Here is a 20,122-nt window from a genome sequence, read left to right as displayed (position 1 = left end):
CAAACACACACACAATTTTTTTTGAGCTCTCTGCCATTCTCATACCCTTCTTTCTCCCTTGAGACTTAGTAATAATGTAACAGTTTTAACAGAATACTTAATTAATGTTAAACTGTTGCTGATTATGACATAACAATAGGAAGATAAATTTCATGGATGTACAGTCATTGCTAAAAATGATGTCTCCCTCAATTGCCATGGAAAAAAGAATTGTCACACATTTTGATCTGGTTTACAAATAAGATTTACTTCAATAATATCTGCAGAGCTTCAGATCCATACAAGAAGAAAGAGATCTTCAATATTGTTAAAACTCAGTTGGTTCAGGATTCCTGTGGTGCTCTCAACAAGTCAGCTAGCATGGAAAACAGTATCCAAGATTATAATAGATGAATATGACTAAGAAGAGCACCAGAGAATAGATGTTTCTAACACTAGATTGGACAGGATGAAATTGGTGCTCCTACTGAAAGCTAATGTGATAAGTTTTGAGTATCATTAGAAGAAAGTATACTTTAAATGTCACTCAACAAGAATGCTTCTTTCTATGACTTCTCCATAAAGAAGGAGATGCAAGTTCATTTCAAGATATTCAAATAATCAATGACAAAATTTGCACCAATTATAGAGAGAAAAGCTTTTTTTTTGGTTGCAGCATAGTCAGAAGATTCTTTAACTCAAACAGCCTATGAACTTTCTTTTTTTCATATTTGTTGGATGGATCTTTTACATTGCAGCATCTAACTATTTGTTGCATTTTTGTCATTTTGAGACCAGCTTTAACTACTTCTGTCCATTTTGACCTTGGTTTTTGTCCTCCACAGTTCCCTTCCACTTGGATATCATGGCACTTTTTTACATATCTGTTATCCTTCATACACATTACTTCCATAAAAATGTACCCTTTGCTGCTGCACACAAAAACTAATTCCTCTTATACTCAGGTTATCATTCACCTCATCTATACTATGCTACTCATGCATACTAAACATTAACCATTCAGGAGAGCATGATTGCTTCATTTCACTTGAACTTGTGCCTATCTTCTGTATTTGGTGTCCACATCTCACTTTGTACACAAGCAACATGCAATCTACTCATCACACAGAGAATCCATCTGTTGCAAACAGAAGTAACAACAACTTAAATTTTTTCCCCACCTTGTATTTATTCTGGTTATTATGCTTGTAGAGTACTCTCCTCTACAGTTGATTGGCTGCCCATGTAACAGAAGCTACCAGCTATGTCTATAGCAATGAAAGGAATATATTTTACTTCTGCACTGACTGCTAACCACTCCTGTACATCTACCATAAACAAAGCCTTATTTCATTGTCAGTCTATCTGTTATCCCAGCACAAATTTTCAGCACTCCTAATTCACATAGTTCATCCTATAAGGAGTTCCGAACCTACTTCTATTCTGCATATCAAACTCAGTCATTCCCCTAATAACACAAAAGTCCTGCTCGCTTTTCTATTTACTAAAACTTAGGTCTTGACTTTAGTCTTCGCAGTTCTAGGTTTTGCTTTCACATCTGGAATTTCTCTTAAGACCATATACTTTACCCTTTTGATATAAATATACCGAAGACCATTTCTAAATCCATGATGCAAAACCACTTATGTGTTCATATTTAGACTATTTTGTTTCATTCTGTCCCAAACACCAAATTAATCATGAAAAGTTATTTTGTTAAATTCCTCTAAAGGAACTGAAACATACATTTGTTATGAAATATGTAATAAAGAAAGGAAGACTAACATTTCATCTTGAACGTATCACTGAAGATAAAGTAATAATAACCATCATTTATATACTGAAATATAAGATATAAGATAAAAATAAGAAGAAATGTCTGATAATACTTACTGTAATTTAATGTATTAAGCAGATATAAAAGACTGTAAAATTGATGGTAGTTTTTAAATGTATCTGGTTTTGATTGGGTAAATGTATGAAGTTCCTTTAAAAAATACCTACAATAGAAAAAGTATGTTCATGAAAAAAAAAAGAAGAGAAAAACTGAAGAAAATTGTAAATATACAGGGTGGGAGGGATATTTCAGAACATCTAATTTTCAGTGCATTACTCTCTACAAACTAAGAAGTTTCAAATCACCTAAGTTAGACAAAATGCTAACATAAGAAGTGAAAAGAAATGCAATCATTGTTGCCCTATGTGCCAACTTTCTAAATGTTGCAAGATCTTTTGTACATAAACTTTGGATGGAAATGGAAGCTTCTGGCAGAAATATTTCAACTCTATCAAAGAGAAAAAAACATTCTGAATGTTTAGACACAATAAGGACATGACAATTCATCCAATGGATTCCAAACATTATTGATGATGATCCTAGAAAATGAATAGAGTCATCATCAAAGAACTTTGGGTGCTAGAGTAAACTGACACACAAGGATATTTGATACAAGTCATAAATACTGAGAAGGGGACCAATTCATATCTGCAAAGACACAGAAAAAACCATTTGATCGTCCCAAGCATTACTTAACAAGTAACTGCATAGCATGCTTTGGCTTTTCTCTGATGAGAAAAACTTCAACAAAGACCAAAAGTCTAACAGGAGAAAAGACAGATAGTTCTATGCAAACACTTTGATGCCCCTGGAGTGATGGACACTAAGTTTCAAGCAGCTTTGATGGTTTTAGGAGTGATGAATAACGAAGGCTATGTCATGCCACCTCACAACTTTCTACAGGGTCTTAAAATTAATGCTGCTCAGGTGTTGGAGACCGTTGTTGAGTCCTGAATGGATGAGATATGCAGTGGTAGGTTATATGTGCTTCAATAAAACTCAGCACCTTGCAAAGCCCACATTACCCAAGAATGGATGTTAGATCATACAACGCCAAGTTAGTGTCCTCCAACTCACCAGATCTAAATCTCATAGACTATTACATTTGGTGCATTGTTGAAAGAGAGACGTCTTGAAAATATTATAGCTTCAGTGAAGGCTGTGTGTGGGTGTGTATGAGGGGAAGGGAGGGTATGATCATAAAGGATATGCCAGTATGTATGGATAGCTACAATTTTACTTAGCTTGACGTGTCTTCTCAAGCACAGAAAATCACCAGAAGTTTTGGTCTCTTGTCATTCGGCATTGAATAAAGCAAGTAATGTTCTTGGTCCATATGACCCTTGGGAGTCCAAATAAGATTTTGTCATTAATGTGTATGCGCAATAAATTGGATATATTTCATAATACAGAAAATATTTCATTTTTTTTTTAACGCAATTCCTAATAATATTTAGTTATGAACATACAATAAGACTTTTTTCTCCCTCTCTTTCATGCTCATTTATTCATTCATTTATCTAATTTTGCCACAGTTAACGCAAATGCCCAATTCTATCTCATTATTATTATTATTATTACTACTATTCTTTCACACTGGTAGCCTGAGGTTCCTGCGTTTTTGCAGTGCCCCCCCCCCCCCCCCCCGTACCAGAAGTCTTTATCTTCTGACCTCTATCAGATGTCTTTCTCCTGAACGCCTCCAAAGGCTCAATGTTCCCCCACCCCTATTTATGGCTTATCTCCTATGTAATGTAGAGATCATGTAGTACAAAAAATGATGGTGTAGTGTATGCAGGTTGAAGGCTATTGCATGTTTATGAGTTCTGCCAAATGCGAGCTTTCTTTTCAGGTACTTGATGCTGCTGTCCCCCATCCCAGGGCCTTGCAGGACCACACCTTCCACAGCCTCAGAGTTGGCACATTGAAAGGTAAGATGCTTGAACAGAAGTGTAGATTTGTGCTGCATCCAAAAAGTAAGATGGAGAGGAAGTTCTGCAAGGTTACTCAGAGGCTGGGTAGGGAACACTGACGGGGTTGGGATGTGGGTATACTTCTTGCACAAAAATGGGTTGATAAGGTAATCAAGGTAGTCAGAGTCTGTAATAGAATACTTAAGCTTAGATTAGTGCTGCAACATGGATTAGCAACCATTATCTCAGCCAGAGCTACCTGATGAACAGAAAGACTGATATTATGACACCCTCTTGCAGACTACCTTTTCGATGAATGACAGGGACCTTCTCTTTGTGGCTGGCATCTTCAATGAGGATGTTGGACAACATGCAAGGGGTTTCCATGACATACATGGTGGCTGTGGTTTTGGTTCCCACAATGAGGAAGGAACCAGGCTGCTGGAGTTCTTACAAACCATAAGATCATTTGCAATGATCTTATGGTTTGTAATACTAACTCCAGGAAACTTGCCAGTCACCTACCACCTACCGGTTTGGTGGACACACTAGTCAAATTGACTACATCCTCGCCAGGAAATGGGAAAGAAGGTTACTTATAAATTCCAAAACCTTCCTAGGTGAATAATGCACCCTGCAACATAGATTAATAGTTAGCAACTTCAGGATCAGGGCTAAATGGATGCCCAGAAGACGACCAGCATGAAAAAGAAGGTTCAGGAAACTCAAGGATCCTGTGAATGGACAGAGATTTAGAGACGTATTACTCGAAGCTTTTGATGAAAAAGTGGAGGATATAGCATCACATAATATGGAAGACAACTAGAGGTTCTTACAGGACAACCTGTTGAGAGCTCCTGACCAGATCTGTGGATGGTACAAAGTCCCCTCTTGACCCAAGGTGATGTGGTGGTGGAACAATGTAGTTGACAGGGCCATTAAGGAAAAGAAACAGGCATGGAAGGACTGAAAGAATGGTGGTAGCAGGAAATTGTATCAGATTGCCAGAAGGGAAGCTAGGAGAAAGGTTTACTTAGGCAGAGGGAAAATATTTGCCAATGTTCTGCATCATGAGAACCAAAGGCTTGAAGTGTTTCATGTTGCAAGACAGTGTGTCAGAGAGAATTGTGATGTCATAAGAGAGAAATGTGTCTGCATGGATGATGGCTCACTTGCATTTAATGAGGCTGCAAAGAAAGAGACTTGGAGATGCCACTGTGAAAGGTTGCTAAATGAAGAGAATGAATGGGAGAAAGAGAGCCTGCCAAATGCGGACTCAACTAAGAGATCAGCTATCCAAATTAACAGTACCTTGGTGGATAAAGCAATTAAGGGTATGAAGACAGGGAAACCCCCAGTCCATCAGGAATCACTGCAGGGAGGCTTAAAATATCTGGCGGTGTCAGCGATAGTCTAGTTACCCATATAACTACAGAGATGCTTAAAATATCTGACGGTGTCGGCTATAGTCTAGTTACCCATATAACCACAGAGATGCTTGAAATATCTGGCGGTGTCAGCTATAGTCCAGTTACCCATATAGTCAATCAGGTGATACATGAAGGAGTCATACACAATGACTTCTGTAGCAGCACCATAGTTAACTGCTACAAAGGTAAAGGTGATGCATTAGATATGAATAATTACAGAGGTATCAAGTTGTTGGATTAGGTAATGAAATTCAGAGAGAGGGTCTAAGTCCAACTAATTAGGGAGAGAGGTAGTTTAAGTGAGATGCAGTTTGGGTTTGTGCCAGGGAAAAGTACCACTGATGCTATATTTCTAGTAAGACAGCTGCAGGAGAAATACCCAGCCAAAGATAAACCTCTTTACTTGGTTGGCCTTTGTTGACATAGAGAAAGCCTTTGTCAGGGTCCCCAATCCCTTATCTGGTGGTCAATGCGGAAACGAGGGATAGATGAGTGGATAGTGAGAGCTGTACAAGCCATGAAGGTGAGGGTTGACAATGAGTGAAGAATTCTGGGTAGGGGTAGGGATCCACCAAGGATCAGTCCTCCGACCCCTCTTATTCATCATAGTCTTCCAGGCAATTACAGAAGAATTCAAGACAGAATACTCCTGGGAGCTTCTCTATGCTGATGACCATGCTCTAACAGCTGAGTCACTATCAGAACTAAAGGAGAAGTTTCAGGTGTGGAAACAAGGTCTAGAATTGAAGGGCCTTGGAGTCAATCTAGCAAAAACCAATATCTTAATAAGTAGGAAGGCAGACAAATCACAAATCCCTTCAGGTAGATGGCCCTGCTTGACCTGTAGAAAAGGCGTAGGGAGAAACTCTATAAGATGTACCCAGTGTAAGCTATGGATACATAAGAGGTGCAGCAATATCAAAGGAAGGCTAACTGGGAAGATAGTTTTTGTGTGTGGCAAATGCTCAGGGGCAATAAACACTGAAAATATGCAGAAAACAGCTTCCGTTACATGCCAGAGGGAAAAACTAGAAGTAGTTGATAGCTTCCATTACCTAGGTGACCAAGTCAGTAGCAGGGGTGGATGTTTTGAGATTGTGGCTGCTAGAATAAGAATAGCCTGGGCAAAGTTCAGAGAGCTCCTACCTCTGCTGGTGACAAAGGGCCTCTCACTCAGAGTAAAAGGTAGACTGTATGACGCATGTGTGGTGAACAGCTACATAACAGTGAAACATGGGCCATGAGTGCTGAGGACATGCGTAAGCTTGCATGCTCCACTGGATGTGTAACGTCAGTGTGCATACATGACAGAGTGTAAGCACCCTGTGAGAAAAGTTGGACATCAGAAGCATCAGATGTGGTGTGAGAGACGACTGCACTGATATGGATGAGGACAGCTGTGTGAAAAAGTGTCACACCCTAGCAGTAGAGGGAACCTGTGGAAGAGGTAGACCCAGAAAGACCTGTGAAGTATGACCATTGAATGTTGGGCCTCACAGAGGCGATGACAAGTGATGAAGACATTTGGAGATATGCTGTGCTTGAGAAGACCCGGCAAGCCAAGTGAGACTGTAACCATGGCCTATGCCAATGCAGCATAACTGGCCCATTTAAGAGCGTCCTTCAATTATTAGGCAATAAACTGTGCTTGCGAAGACCTGTTGAGTCAAGTGAAGTCATTGTTGTGGCTGATGCCAGTAACACCTGACTGGCACCCATGCTGGTGGTACATAAAAAGCCCTATTTGAGCGTGGTCAATGCCAGTGCTGCCAGACTGGTCCTGTGCCGGTGGCACATAAAAAGCAACATTCAAGCATTGTTGTTGGTAGTGCTGTCTGACTGGCTTCTGTGCCAATGGCATGTAAAAAGCATCATTCAAGCATGGTGAATGCCAGTACTGCCTGACTGGTCCTTGTGCCAGTGGCACATAAAAGCACCCACTACACTCTGGAGAGGTTGGCATTAGGAAGGGCATCCAGCTGTAGAAAACTGCCTGATCAGATTGGAGCCTGATACAGCCTTCTGAGTTGCCAGTCCTCAGTCAAACCGTCAAACCCAATCCAGCATGGAACGTGGACGTTGAACAACAATGATGATGACGATGGGGATCAAGTAGAGTAAAATAGGAATCAAAGGAATCCATAGGCAAAAAACAGTTAAGAACCACTGCTTTAAATGAAGGGATGGACCCTGTAGCAAAAGCAGGAAAAAAAAAATTCAGGTTGGATCTAACCAAAAAGTTACACAGACTACAGTTGTATTTTAAGAAAGGAACTTCAGAGAAGTGGGAAGTGGTAGAGTCAGATTGAAAAAAGACAGATGTACTGGAGGATGATGTGCCGTAAAGATAAGGTGTTAAGATGAAGGTGAGGGGAAGGGAAGGTTGTTATGAGACATGAAGGTAGAAGTATGGTCAGTAATGCATGGAAACTGATGTCAACAGCAGGTTGGGGATAACTATGTTGTGAGGTAACAGATCATTTGGTGCAGTCATAACCATACAGGTGGCAGGGGTGAAGGGATTGCAAGTAAAAAATAACATATTTGATGTGAGTCAAGTAGGAAGAAGTGACAGCAAAGTTGGAGTGGGAATCAGGGAGTTTGTAAAAGACAGAGGTAGAGAGGCTGGGTTAATCAATAGAAATAGAGATGTTCAAGAAGTTGTGTCAATGGGGGATGTAAAATCTAATGCACAATAGGAGTTGACAAATGTGATGAATATGAGCTGTTCACTGATAAGTGAAGTGGTAGTAACAAATCATCACCTGTATAGCTTGGGAGAGAAGTCCAGTGAGCTTTGTGAAGCTTTAGCCCTCAACATGGCAAACAAACAAGTTGGCATGGTTGGAACTATGGGAAGAAATGTCTCATTATAGTAAATATTATTTTATGAAATTATTCTACAAATGCCAATCAAAAATAATATAGGGCATAACAGTTTATTCGAGTATTTTGTGGTAGATTTCCCCTTTTTTTAATGTATTCTGTATCTATAGATTTTTAGTTTTTTTCAATTCAAGATTTATCATCCACACACACAAAACAAAAAATAACTAACAACACTTTGCAGTATCATAAAGGGTACAAGAGACAGACCTTATTAAAAACGGTTTTTTAAAAATAATATTCAGTAGCCATAGTGATACAAGCTTTATATTCTGGAAATTTGAAGGCACTTCATTGATGTCATTCTGCAGATAACAATAAAAATTGATTAGTAAAGGGATTAGCACAATTTTGACTATATAACTGAGTGATTCAAAAATGAATTAGTCTGTAAAATACAATATGAATCATCAATATTGCATAAATTCCATTTAATTTTATTCTGGTTGCTAGATAAAAATATTTAAGCCATTAAAAATATAATTTAGTGCTTATACAATATAAAAATCTAAGCCTCTTCATAATATGTGTCTAATAAACATATAACTCTTTCTGAACATATATGAAATACATTTGGTTCTAAAACTTAATACTTTAAATTAAACAAATATTAAATGCAAATGTTACTTTTTCAAAGTTTTCACAAATGAGACTATGTGAAACAGTAAAATGGAGTGATTGGAGCTGTATACATAGAATTTCAGTTTCTATCTACTTTCATTGTTCAACATTATGCATAAATAATCTTATTTGGCAAAGTAACTACATTATTAAAGAGCTTCAAATTTAAAACAAATTCAAGGGCAAACTGTAGAAATGTTTGACTTTATGTTCCATAATTGCATATATATTTTTAAAAACATCTTAACTATACAAGACTACAACAACATTCTTGAAATAATATTAAAAAATAAATAAAATTCAAACTACACAAGAACATTACAATACCTGCTCACTAGCAAAAGAAAGTTCTGAAAGAATTGCAGTTAAAATAGTCTGAAAGAAGCAACTTAACATTGTTCCTCTGTGAGTAGAAAATTCATAGATTGTTGATAGAAGATTTGACATGTGTAACCTTGAAGAATTCAAAATCTGTAATAAAAACAAATTAAAAGAACAAACATCAGTTAAATAATATTTTATTTCCTTATATTGAAGAAATTTCATTCCTCTGACAAAAAAAAAGTGAAGTTTCATTTAATAAAAGACATTTATGTTTGATGACAGTCATATCTGATTAACCCTTTAGCATTCAGATTATTTTATCAAATGTAATGTTCATATTGTTTTGAATTAAACATGCATTATCTTCTAGCTTTGAGATTTTCATGATGTAATTGCTTAATTTTAGGACATTGCAGGATAGGTGTGAGAGGCTGCATCTGATTGGTTTGAACATAAAACACACAGAATATTTAGGCAGGACATGGTGGTTTGAATGCTAAAGGGTTAACATATTCCTCATAGGTCAAAATTATCAATATAAATTTTCTACATGGTACAGCAGTGTCTGTCTGTCTATTTATCTATCTAAAGGGCGAATGGCACCGCGAGTGTCGTGTTGCTCTCAAGCAACTCTGCCGTCCCGGGTCGACCTTGAGTGACTCTATCACAACCAAAGCATTCTATAGGGGATCAGTGGAGGGGAGGTACGACGATGATCTTGGGGCGAACCTGGACATCGACGAGGAATACCTGACCCGCCTGTTCGGGACGACTTTCGGGCCAGGGCCCATGGACAACTTCCAGAGATCCCTGGCCTGGCAGTGCTACCGAGAAGTGCTACCCGTTCGGGATAAGCTCTACAGACACGGGGCCGACCTGCCCGAGATGCGGTCAGAGCGCCGAAACCGTTCTGCACGCACTCGTGCAGTGTCCAACAATTTCCGACCTGTGGGCTTATGTCGAACAACTGCTGTCACGTGTGGGATGAGTCGGTTTATCAGCTGAGTCTATCGTCAATATTGTCACGCCTCCTTCCTTCAAACGGGAAGGAAGAGCTATTTTCATCATCCTTGTGGCTATGGCGAAAGAATGTATCTGGTGGACGCGTCTGAAAGGATTGGAGACAAACACTTTCCTCTCTGGTCAATCTCTCATCAACTTCTTCAAGTACCACTTGAAAAGGAAAGTGAGAGTAGAGAGGCAAGTTTTGTCTAGCGAATGTTTTAAAAAAAGATGGGTGAATGTAGCAAGAATGGCATGTATGAATGACGAAGCCACCTTGAGCATAATCCTATGAACCCAGAAATTGAAAACAGAGGGTTACCCACTTGCAAACAAATGTGGTAACATATAACAATATTGACTGAGGTTGCCGTGGTCTTTTTCGTAGGCTTTTCTTCCCACAGATAAACCTTATCTGCTTCCCCCTTTACACCGTACATCATGACACTGTGATACACGATCCCTATTGATTGCCCCCCCCTTTTACGATCCCTTTTGATCGAAAACCTACGCCTTTTTTTTTGTTTTTTTCATCCCCCAAAAGAAAAGCTCTACCTTGTAATTTGTCCAATCTGTGTGCAGCCCTGTGTGGCCAATAAAGAAACTTATCTCTCTCTCTCTCTCTCTCTATATATATATATATCTATATATACATATTACTTTTTCTTGTTTCAGTCATACTGCTGCAGCCAGGCTGGGGCACTGCCCTGAGGAGTTCAGACAAACACCTCTAGCTAGTAAGTTTTAAAGTTTGGTATTTTATTCTATTGGCCTCTTTTTACCAAACCACAAAGTCACAGAAATGTTAAAAAATCATCAAATATGTTGAGGGAGTGAGGAACAAACTTATACCTATTGCATAACAAGGTTCCACACAATTTGTCAACCAAATTCACTCACACAGCATCAATTAGCCCAAGGCTGTGGTAGAAGATAATTACACAAAGTGATGTTCAACCATGTGGTTGCAAAGCAAGCTTAACCACACACACACATGCATGGATGGATGTATATATGTATGTATGTCATTATTCAGTTTTATTTCAAGATTTCTAACCAATAGAGAAAGAGCCAGTTTCTAACCTAGATCCAAGGCTCCTTCATTAGAATTTCAACATCAGCAATAAGGTATTTTTGTATGTGTATATACATGCATATTGTATGTTTTGTTTTATGTATGTATTCTCATGCCTATAGTTGCATGCACATACATACTTAAATGATAAACTTCTGGAAAGTTTTACAGGTTTTTTACAGTTCCAGTGATGGATTGGATCTGTAGTCTTCAAATCAGCTTTCACCTTTCTGATTTTGAGAAGCCTAATTTCACAAGATTAGTAGTTAAGCAGTTGTGTTACATATTCCAGTGCCAAAATTACCTGAACTTGTAATCTGGAAAGAATAACTGTAGATTTCTCAATAGTTCAGCATAGGTACTCTTTTTTTCAGTGATCTTCAGCTTTGATATTCACAGGACAGCTGATTTCCACAATTGTACTCAGTTTCTCTTCTCTATCCGAAATCAGTATCTATAGTGTTCACATTGAGGTTTTCACTGGAACATTCTGCCAGTACTCCTTTTTATTATGAGTAGCTATGGTTTCTATCATACTGTGGGTTCTTTTGTCCTTCCGACAGATTTCATTACATTTTTCCTAGCTACAACATTATGTCTCATCAGTAGATGATACCAGGATAACACTTTCAGACAACTGCTTATGATGTGGGTGATATCTTCAGTGTTAACTCCACTAAGTCTGCATCAGTTATCCCATTTTACAGCTTTTCCTGCATCTCTGTCCCTTTTGTGCATCAGGTATTTGGTTGATATTTCCTGTTCCTGGATTGCAAACGCATACCCTTCAAAGTGGGAGGTAGTAATCCAGTTGTTGGTCCATGATAGACTACTCTGATTATCAATGTTACTATCATCTCTAAACTTTCTACTAACATATCCATGCATGGTTTTCTGCTCATATATGCATATGTATGTATGCCAGTCTTTATTCAATTTTATTTCAACATCAACTGGGTACTTTTGTATGTATGTATACGTGCATATATACTTGCATATCTAGACATGCTCATATATGCTTAAATGATAAACTTATAGAATGTTTTACAGATTTTGTATGTATGTATGTATGTGTGTGTGTATATGTATGTATGTGTATATATATATATATATATATATATATATATATATATATATATATATTTATATATGTATGGCATATAAATGATATTGTTATACATATATGATATAGGAATATATATTCATGCATTGTGGACTCTCCTACTGTAGACAACAGATGATAGTCCTACCCATAGATTCATTTATAATGATCAAATATCTGTGCTGTAGATTAGACCACTCTCTTCATCAAAGCAACATTGCCAGTATGGCTGCATGAGATACAACACATCAAATATAAACATGGTTACAACACAATGCCAGTCCAGGAATGGAAACCATGACCTCCCAATCTCTTAAAATTCCTAAGCACACAGCTTCTATTCTAATATGTATACATATATAGGGTGGCACAACCATGCTTAACAGCATTTTATCTATTTTTATGTTATGAGTCCAAATTCTTCTAAGGTTGACTTTGCCTTTCATCCTTTTAGGATTGATAAAATAAGTACCAGCTGAGCACTGGGGTCAATGTAATCAACTTGCCCCAACCTTCAAAATTGCTGGCCTTCTTCATAAATTTAAAACCAATGTATGTGCGTGTGTATCATATGTGTGTGTGTGTGTGGTTGCTCTGAGAGTGTAGCAGCTAGAATAAGAATAGGCTGGGCAAAGTTCAGAGAGCTCCTACCTCTGCTGGCAACTAAAGGCTTCTCGCTCAGGATAAAAGGTAGACTGCATGATGCATGTGTGCAAACTGTCATGCTACACAGCAGTGAAACCTGGGCCATGACTGCTGAGGACATGCATAGGCTTGAAGGAAATGAAGGTAGTATGATCCACTGGATGTTTAATGTCAGTGTGCATACACGACAGAGTGTGAGCACCCTGAGAGAAAAGTTGGGCAAAAGAAGCATCAAATATGGTGTGCAAGAGAGACAACTGTGCTGGTATGGTCATGTGTTACGTGTGGATGAGGACAGCCGTGTAAGAAAGTGCCACATTCTAATTGTGGAAGGAACCTGTGTAGACCCAGGAAGACATGGAATGAGGTGGTGAAGCATGACCTTTGAATGTTGGGCCTCACAGAGGCAATGACAGGAGACCAAAGGCCTGGCAAGTAAAGTGAAATCGCAGCCATGGTCAATGCCAGTGTTGCATTTCCAGCCCATTCAAGAGTACCCTTGATGCATCAGGTGATATGATATGCTTGAGAAGACCTGTTGAGTCAAGTAAAACCAAAATCATAGCTGTGGCCAATGTCCCCTGACTGGCTCCTGTGCTGGTGGCATGTAAAAAGCATTATCCAAACGTGATCAATGTCAGGCCTGCCTGACTGGTTCCTGTACCGGTGGCATGTAAAAAGCATCCATTACACTCTCAGAGTGGTTGGCATCCAGTTGTAGAAACATTACCAGATCCGATTGGAGCCTAGTGCAGCCGCTGGCTCTCCAAACCTCAGTCAAACCATCCAACCTATGCCAGCATGAAAAATGGACGTTAAGCGATGATGATGATAATGCTATATTGGTTTCAAAATTTAGCATGAGGCCGCCAATTTCATGCACACACAAAATGATGATGATAGTATGCAGCATGCAAGAAAGAAGACTATGCTGGTTTGGACATGTGATGCAAATGAATGATGACAGCTGTATAATGAAGTGCCAATCACTGAGAGTGGATGGCACCTGTGGAAGAGGGGAACCTAGGAAGACATAGGATGATGTGAGGACCACTCACAGGGTGTTGGGCCTCACGAAGGAGATGACAGTGGACCAAGATGCCTGGCGATATGAAGTTCTTGAAAACACCTGCCCACTTCAGCGACACTGAGTTCTAGATGCTCTGTGATTTCCACCCCAATGTAACAACAATAAAATTTTTTCCATACACTACTTCAACAAACCAAACTACATCTCTCCGCTTCCTCTTTTCATGCATTATGCTTATCTCTTACTCCCCAATCTTGTCCTCACTGCCCTGCACACTGTATCACTGCTATCCTGTTGTCCCCCACTCCCTCTATATACCCAGGTTTTACTAGTCACTGCATACCCCACCCACACACTCCTTGCATTCATGTGAAGTCTGTACTCCCTACTCATGCACCTTGGCAATACCATACCATTTATAATCTGACCCCGTATCTTGAGAGTATGTCCTACTTTGCCACCACATACCTTCCCCTGGCTCTTCTCTACCATCCCATTTATATTCTGATCCCTGTTTCTTGTGAACATGCCACCATCTCTCTCCTGCTCTCTTCCATTTGCTCCATCTCTTGGACTGGTTAACCATGTATGTTCTCTACAGCAACACACCTGTTACTTGCCTCAATCTTGGTCTCTCCTTTCTCTTTCTCTCTCTGACCAGGTAATCATGTATTTCCTCTACAGCATAACACCTGCTTCTGTCTTCATCTAACACAAGATCACCTCCAATACCACATCCCCTCTCAAAGGATCTTTGTCTTTTAAGTTACTCGGTGACCCTACCAGTGCTGGTGCCATGTAAAAAGCACCCAATCTACACTGTAAATTGTTTGAAAGGGCATCAAGCTGTAAAAAAACCATACCAAAACTGACCTCTCCTGTGCTGGTGCCACATAAAAAGTACTCACTCCACTCTGTGGAGTTACTGCTGTTAGGAAGGACATCCAGCTATAAAAACCATGCCAAGAAAAGACATCGAAGCCTGGCGCAGTCTTCTACCTAGCCAGCTTCTGTCAAACCATACAACCCATGCCAGCATGGAAGGCAGATATTAAATGATTACGGTGACATGCATATATCACTATCATCATTTTATCATTCATTTTCCAAGCTTGCATAGACAGAGGTTATTGAGACAGATTTTTTATAGTAGGATGTCCTTTCTGTTGCCAATCTTCACCGGTTTCCAAGCAAGACAATATTTTCCTATGCCAAGACATGTTCTCACAGTATATTAAAAATGACTGACACTGTTTCTATGACAATGAAAACATTTACAACTATCATACTATGTCAGTACAAGGAAACACAAATACACACACAGACCTGTGTTTGTGATTTTATGCTACTTTGGATCAACCTGTAATGCAAATTTGGACTTATGAAACATTTAATTCTTACAATCAGTAAACGGCAAACTAAGAGGAGTACCAACGGAAGTAGAAATAGAGAGCAAATAAGTTGGATATAGGTTGGAGAATTATATTTAACCTATTCAGAAACTGGAAGATAAGCAGTGGAATAATTAGTGTTTTAGGAATTACTTTAATTTTTACATATGCTCTGAACAGCAATTTTATTATTGATCAAATCTTTTCCATTCAGATGAAGTTCATGGAACACCAAATGATAGTCAATTTCCTTGTATTGAGTCCATTTTTTAAGAAGAAAAGGTTTTTAGATCATGAGCTAATTTAATTTCCCATTCAGACAGTATTTATAATTTAAATTAGATTTAACAAATGGTAAAAATTATATTCATTTTCACTAAAATAATGTTGTACATATCAATATCAAGATAGGAAGTTAGCAAAAACATAATCAGAAGGAAGGTTAAATTATATTAATATCTAAAAAAAAAAAGGCCATAATTAAAAAAGATGAGAAAAGTTCCAGTGAAGTTTTGATGTGACATGACAGAGTGGAGTTTTAAACTAGACAAATCACTGAAAATTGTTGGATCAGAAAATTGAGTAAATATTTTACAAGATAAATTTTATTCATACAAACATAAAATTATTGATGTTATGGAAAATTTACTTTTTATAAGTTCTTCAATTTCACGTTCTTATTTTGGGCTATTGGCCTAAAATTTTAGTCAAGCTCTCTGCAAGAGCTAGACTAAAAGAACTCAAGAGTGAAGCTTTGTAATTTATTGTATATCTTTCTGTGAGAGATTTAGAAATAATAATATTTCTATTGTGTAGATCAGTAACAGTGTATCACTTTGAAATCTCTCTATTTTTTTTTACAGTAGTTCAGTAGTGACATCCAGCCAACCAAGCTACTTCATGCTGACAAAGGGCAAAACCCAGAAACCGGTCTGTGGATATGAGGTTGTGGTGGGTGGAGGTGTTTCCTGGGGCTAAATAACAGTAACATTCATTCCATCCTGGGATAGCTGCATTGTGTTGGCAAAAAGTCATTACTTTATGGTGCTGTTACTGTATATCTCTCTTTGAGAGATTTAGAAATAATATTTCTATTTTGTAGATCAGTGACTGTGTATCACTTTGAAATCTATATATTTTCGACAGCAGTTCAGTAGTGACACCTAGTCAACCAAGCTGATAAAGGGCAATAGCCCAGAAACTGGTTCAGGGTTACAAAGTTGTGCTGAAAATATAAGGATACAGAATTTTTTGTGTTGTAAAACCAGCTGAAAATGATGTTTCCTGAGACTAAACAGTAACATTTGTCCCATCCTGGGACTGCCACATTATGTTGGCAAAAAGTCATTACTTTAAATAATAATAAAAAAATTTAGACATAAAAGGAGCAGTATAGCTAAGAACATTGTTTGGCAACTACACAGTTTCAGGTTCAATTCCAATTATTTAAAATAAAGAAAAATATATAAAAGTGGTATGTACCCTAAGAGAGAAATTGAGGAGGAGAAGGAGGAGAGGATGTCATCATTGTCACCACTAGCACAAGCATCATTTCTAGCAACTACTTGCTTACTTGTATAGATCAAACAGAATTCATTGAGACAAATTTTCTTTGGCCAGATGTCCTTCCTGTCACCAAACCTCACTTGTTTCTAAGCAAGGTAATATTTTCCCATGACTGGATATGTCTTCATGGAAGAATGGAAATAAATGATACCACTTGTATGACAGTGTCACTTATTCACAAGTGTTACACAATATCAAAATGAGGAGGTGCAGAAACACATGCATGCACACACATCTGTTTCGTGTGATTTCGAGCACTGAATACCAGACAGAAAATCAGTTAAACTTATATTGACTAATACTGGCCAACAGCTAGTGTTGTGAAAAGCTAGCAGGCTGTGTATATATTAGCTAATTTTCCATTTGGCATTCTGCTGCTCATGACTGCAGTGTAATCTCATGACACAGTAGTGCCATCTGCCAGTGCTGACTAAATCTAGTCAAGCAATATAGAATTTTGATGCTTTTGAGCATTTGTCATTTACACAAAATGTTTTATGGTGATGTTCAGCTCAGTCTATGGCATTACACACACACACAACAAGCTTCTTTCAATTTCCATCTACCAAATCCACCCACAAAGCTTTGGTGAACCTTCAAAGACATTTTCCTAAGATACTAGGCAGTGGAAGTAAACCGGACATCTCCAACACTATAGTAAAAGACACTTGCCCAAGATGTCACATAATGAGATTGAACCCTGAACCATGTGTTTGGGAAGCAAGCTTCTTACTACACAGTCATGCTTGCAATGATTTTAAAATAAAATAAAAAATTGTTGGTGTCCTTCAAAGAGAGAGAGAGAGAGTGTGTGTGTGTAATATATAGTAAATTTTCCCACATTTTTGCTAACTGAGAATGAGATGAAGTTGTGTAGTGATAACTGAGTTATTTTTTTATTAGTTTTAATTGATTTACATCATTACATCACTCTCTTAATTTACATATGTATTGACAATCTCAACAGTAGTATTAACATTTTAAATGCATCTCTGAGTTTAGCCATTAAGCCTCACCAGCATCTTGTTCAGTTGCTTTTTCTTATTACTTATTTTATTTTATTATTATTGATAAGTTTTGATAATGGAACAGGAATATATGTTATAAATTTGCAAAATCTAGTTATTATCACTACACTCGCGGAGTGGTTGGTGTTAGGAAAGGCATCCAGCTGTAGAAACTCTGCCAGATCAAGATTGGAGCATGGTGCAGCCATCTGGTTCGCCAGTCAAAATCGTCCAGCCCACACTAGCATGGAAAGTGGACATTAAACGATGATGGTGAGGATGATGATGATCCTTCATTTCTAAAACATAAATCATATATAACAACAACTGAGTTTATTAAAATATCAGTTTAAAAAATTTTTTAAAATTTATACTGTGTACCAATAGTGGTACACAATGCAGGTTGGGACAGTTAACCATGTACCGTATATGGCACACAATGTGGTTAAAGTGTTAATTGAGGATTCTGACCATATGAAATGTTACCCCTTTGACTGAATTATCATTCTGAAAGAACATTAGCATTTCCTTGCAGAACTGAGCTCAATGATCGAAGCTATCTTCAATATATGTATCATGAAAGAAAACTTAAATCTTTTAGAATGCATCAAATGATGTTTGATTGATATTAAAATGACATGAAACAAGCATACAATACCTGGGGATGGCATCCAGAAATACTGATGGAGTAACACTCCACTACCCTGATTGATACTAGGTGCATTAGTAATTGAACCTGTACTCTCCTACTTGCTAAATAATCCTCTTGGATGAAGAACCACTCCTGAATGCCTCCATCCACTGTCCTTGAAGATACTGAAGTTTTAAAAAGCTTGCTTGACATGTACAACAATGTTTTAACATTACTATTTCTGAAATAGTAACTAACCCATATTTCTGAAATGAAATGTGTGCATATACATTTTGTACAATATTATTTCATAATATTTTGATTGTATATTACACTTTAATTAAAAAATTATTTGAAAATGGTATCACAATAACAAATTATGACGGACCATGTATTTATAATACTAGTATGTATGAATACACATGCACATATAAATTCAATAAAAAGAATTTTAAAATACATTAAAGTAACACTCACCAGCGTTAGTGTAGGTGTGTCAGACTTACTTGTAGCCAATGCTACAAGAGTTTCTAATAAGAACTTAAATGATTCATGTATTGTTTGTTGAATATCATGATTTGTGGATAAGTTGACAGATACAATTTGAATCAGGCATTTGATAATGATTGGAAGCAGTTTAAGACTATGCACTGAATAAAGAAAAAATAAATATACATGAGTGAATAGACAAACAAAAGAAGAGCATTCAACACAGTTATTGGGAGTTACATTCATGGATCAAAACAGTTTGATTCAAACTCCTTCCAACTCTGAGTTTAAAGCATGATGCTAGTCTTTGGCTATAGGAATTTGAATGAAGAAAGCCAAATGTTTATTACCAGATGTTAGCCTACAATTGGTCAAAAAAGGTCATATGGTGTCAGAGTTTGATGGTATTTCAGCGACAACAATTACTTGGAAAATGCTGCATGGTGGACAGGAAATCAGTGGTGTGGTTGGGGGAGGGAGTAGGAAGGGGGGCAATAGATGTGTGAGCATATACATACGAGGGGCGTTCAATAAGTAATGCCCCTGACCCACTTCCCATAACAGTAGAGCAACGAAACTTGGCACAGTTATTAGTCTTTTTCTGTATAGGAACCATCCAGAGTTACGCATTTCTCCCATCGTTTGATGCAGCTTTGGAGACCGTTTTTGTAGAAGACCCCAGCTTGGTCCTCCAACTACGACGTGACTTCAGAAATCAAGGTTGCATCATCTGGGAAATGCTTTCCTTTCAAAAACAACTTCATGGCTGGGAAGAGGTGAAAATCAGGAGGAGTTCATAGCCGCACGCCTGTGCTTCTGATCTGGCGAGACGCGAGTTGTGGACCGGAGCGTTGTCCTGCAGGAGGAGGATGCTTTGCTGATCTTGCCCCGCCTCTTGATTTTGATAGCTTCTCTTAATTTCCTCAAAAGTGAAGGATAATAGGCTCCTGTAATTGTGGTACCCTTTGCCAGGAAATCTGTCATCACTACTCCGTCCTGGTCCCAGAAGACTGTGAGCATGACCTTGCCAGCGGAGGGCTGCACCCTTGCCTTCTTTGGAGGAGGTGAGTCACGGTGCTTCCACTGCATTGACTGGGCTTTGGTCTCTGAATCATAGTGATGGACCCAGGTTTCATTCTGTGTAATCAGTCTTTTGAAAAATTTTGACTCATCTTCTTGGCACATCTCCAAATT

General features: G+C 38.1%; 1 protein-coding gene across 4 annotated transcripts in view; it reads right to left on the bottom strand.

Moving 5' to 3' along the window:
• LOC115210632 (condensin-2 complex subunit G2) overlaps positions 1-20,122 on the bottom strand; it is a 201,634-nt gene that overhangs the window by 14,046 nt on the left and 167,466 nt on the right. For all 4 annotated transcript variants that reach the window (XM_029779278.2, XM_036502154.1, XM_036502153.1 and 1 more), the window contains 4 exons: positions 18,917-19,089; positions 8,994-9,137; positions 8,256-8,350; positions 1,873-1,979 (listed from right to left, as the gene is read on the bottom strand). In XM_029779278.2, coding sequence (XP_029635138.1) covers positions 1,873-1,979; positions 8,256-8,350; positions 8,994-9,137; positions 18,917-19,089 — 519 coding nt within the window. The remainder of the gene's footprint in view (positions 1-1,872; positions 1,980-8,255; positions 8,351-8,993; positions 9,138-18,916; positions 19,090-20,122) is intronic.

The sequence above is a fragment of the Octopus sinensis genome, linkage group LG4 (assembly GCF_006345805.1).
Source record: "Octopus sinensis linkage group LG4, ASM634580v1, whole genome shotgun sequence".
Lineage (NCBI taxonomy): Eukaryota > Metazoa > Mollusca > Cephalopoda > Octopoda > Octopodidae > Octopus > Octopus sinensis.
Note: the sequence above shows the minus strand (reverse complement) of the source record. Positions and strands in the feature narration are given on the sequence as shown.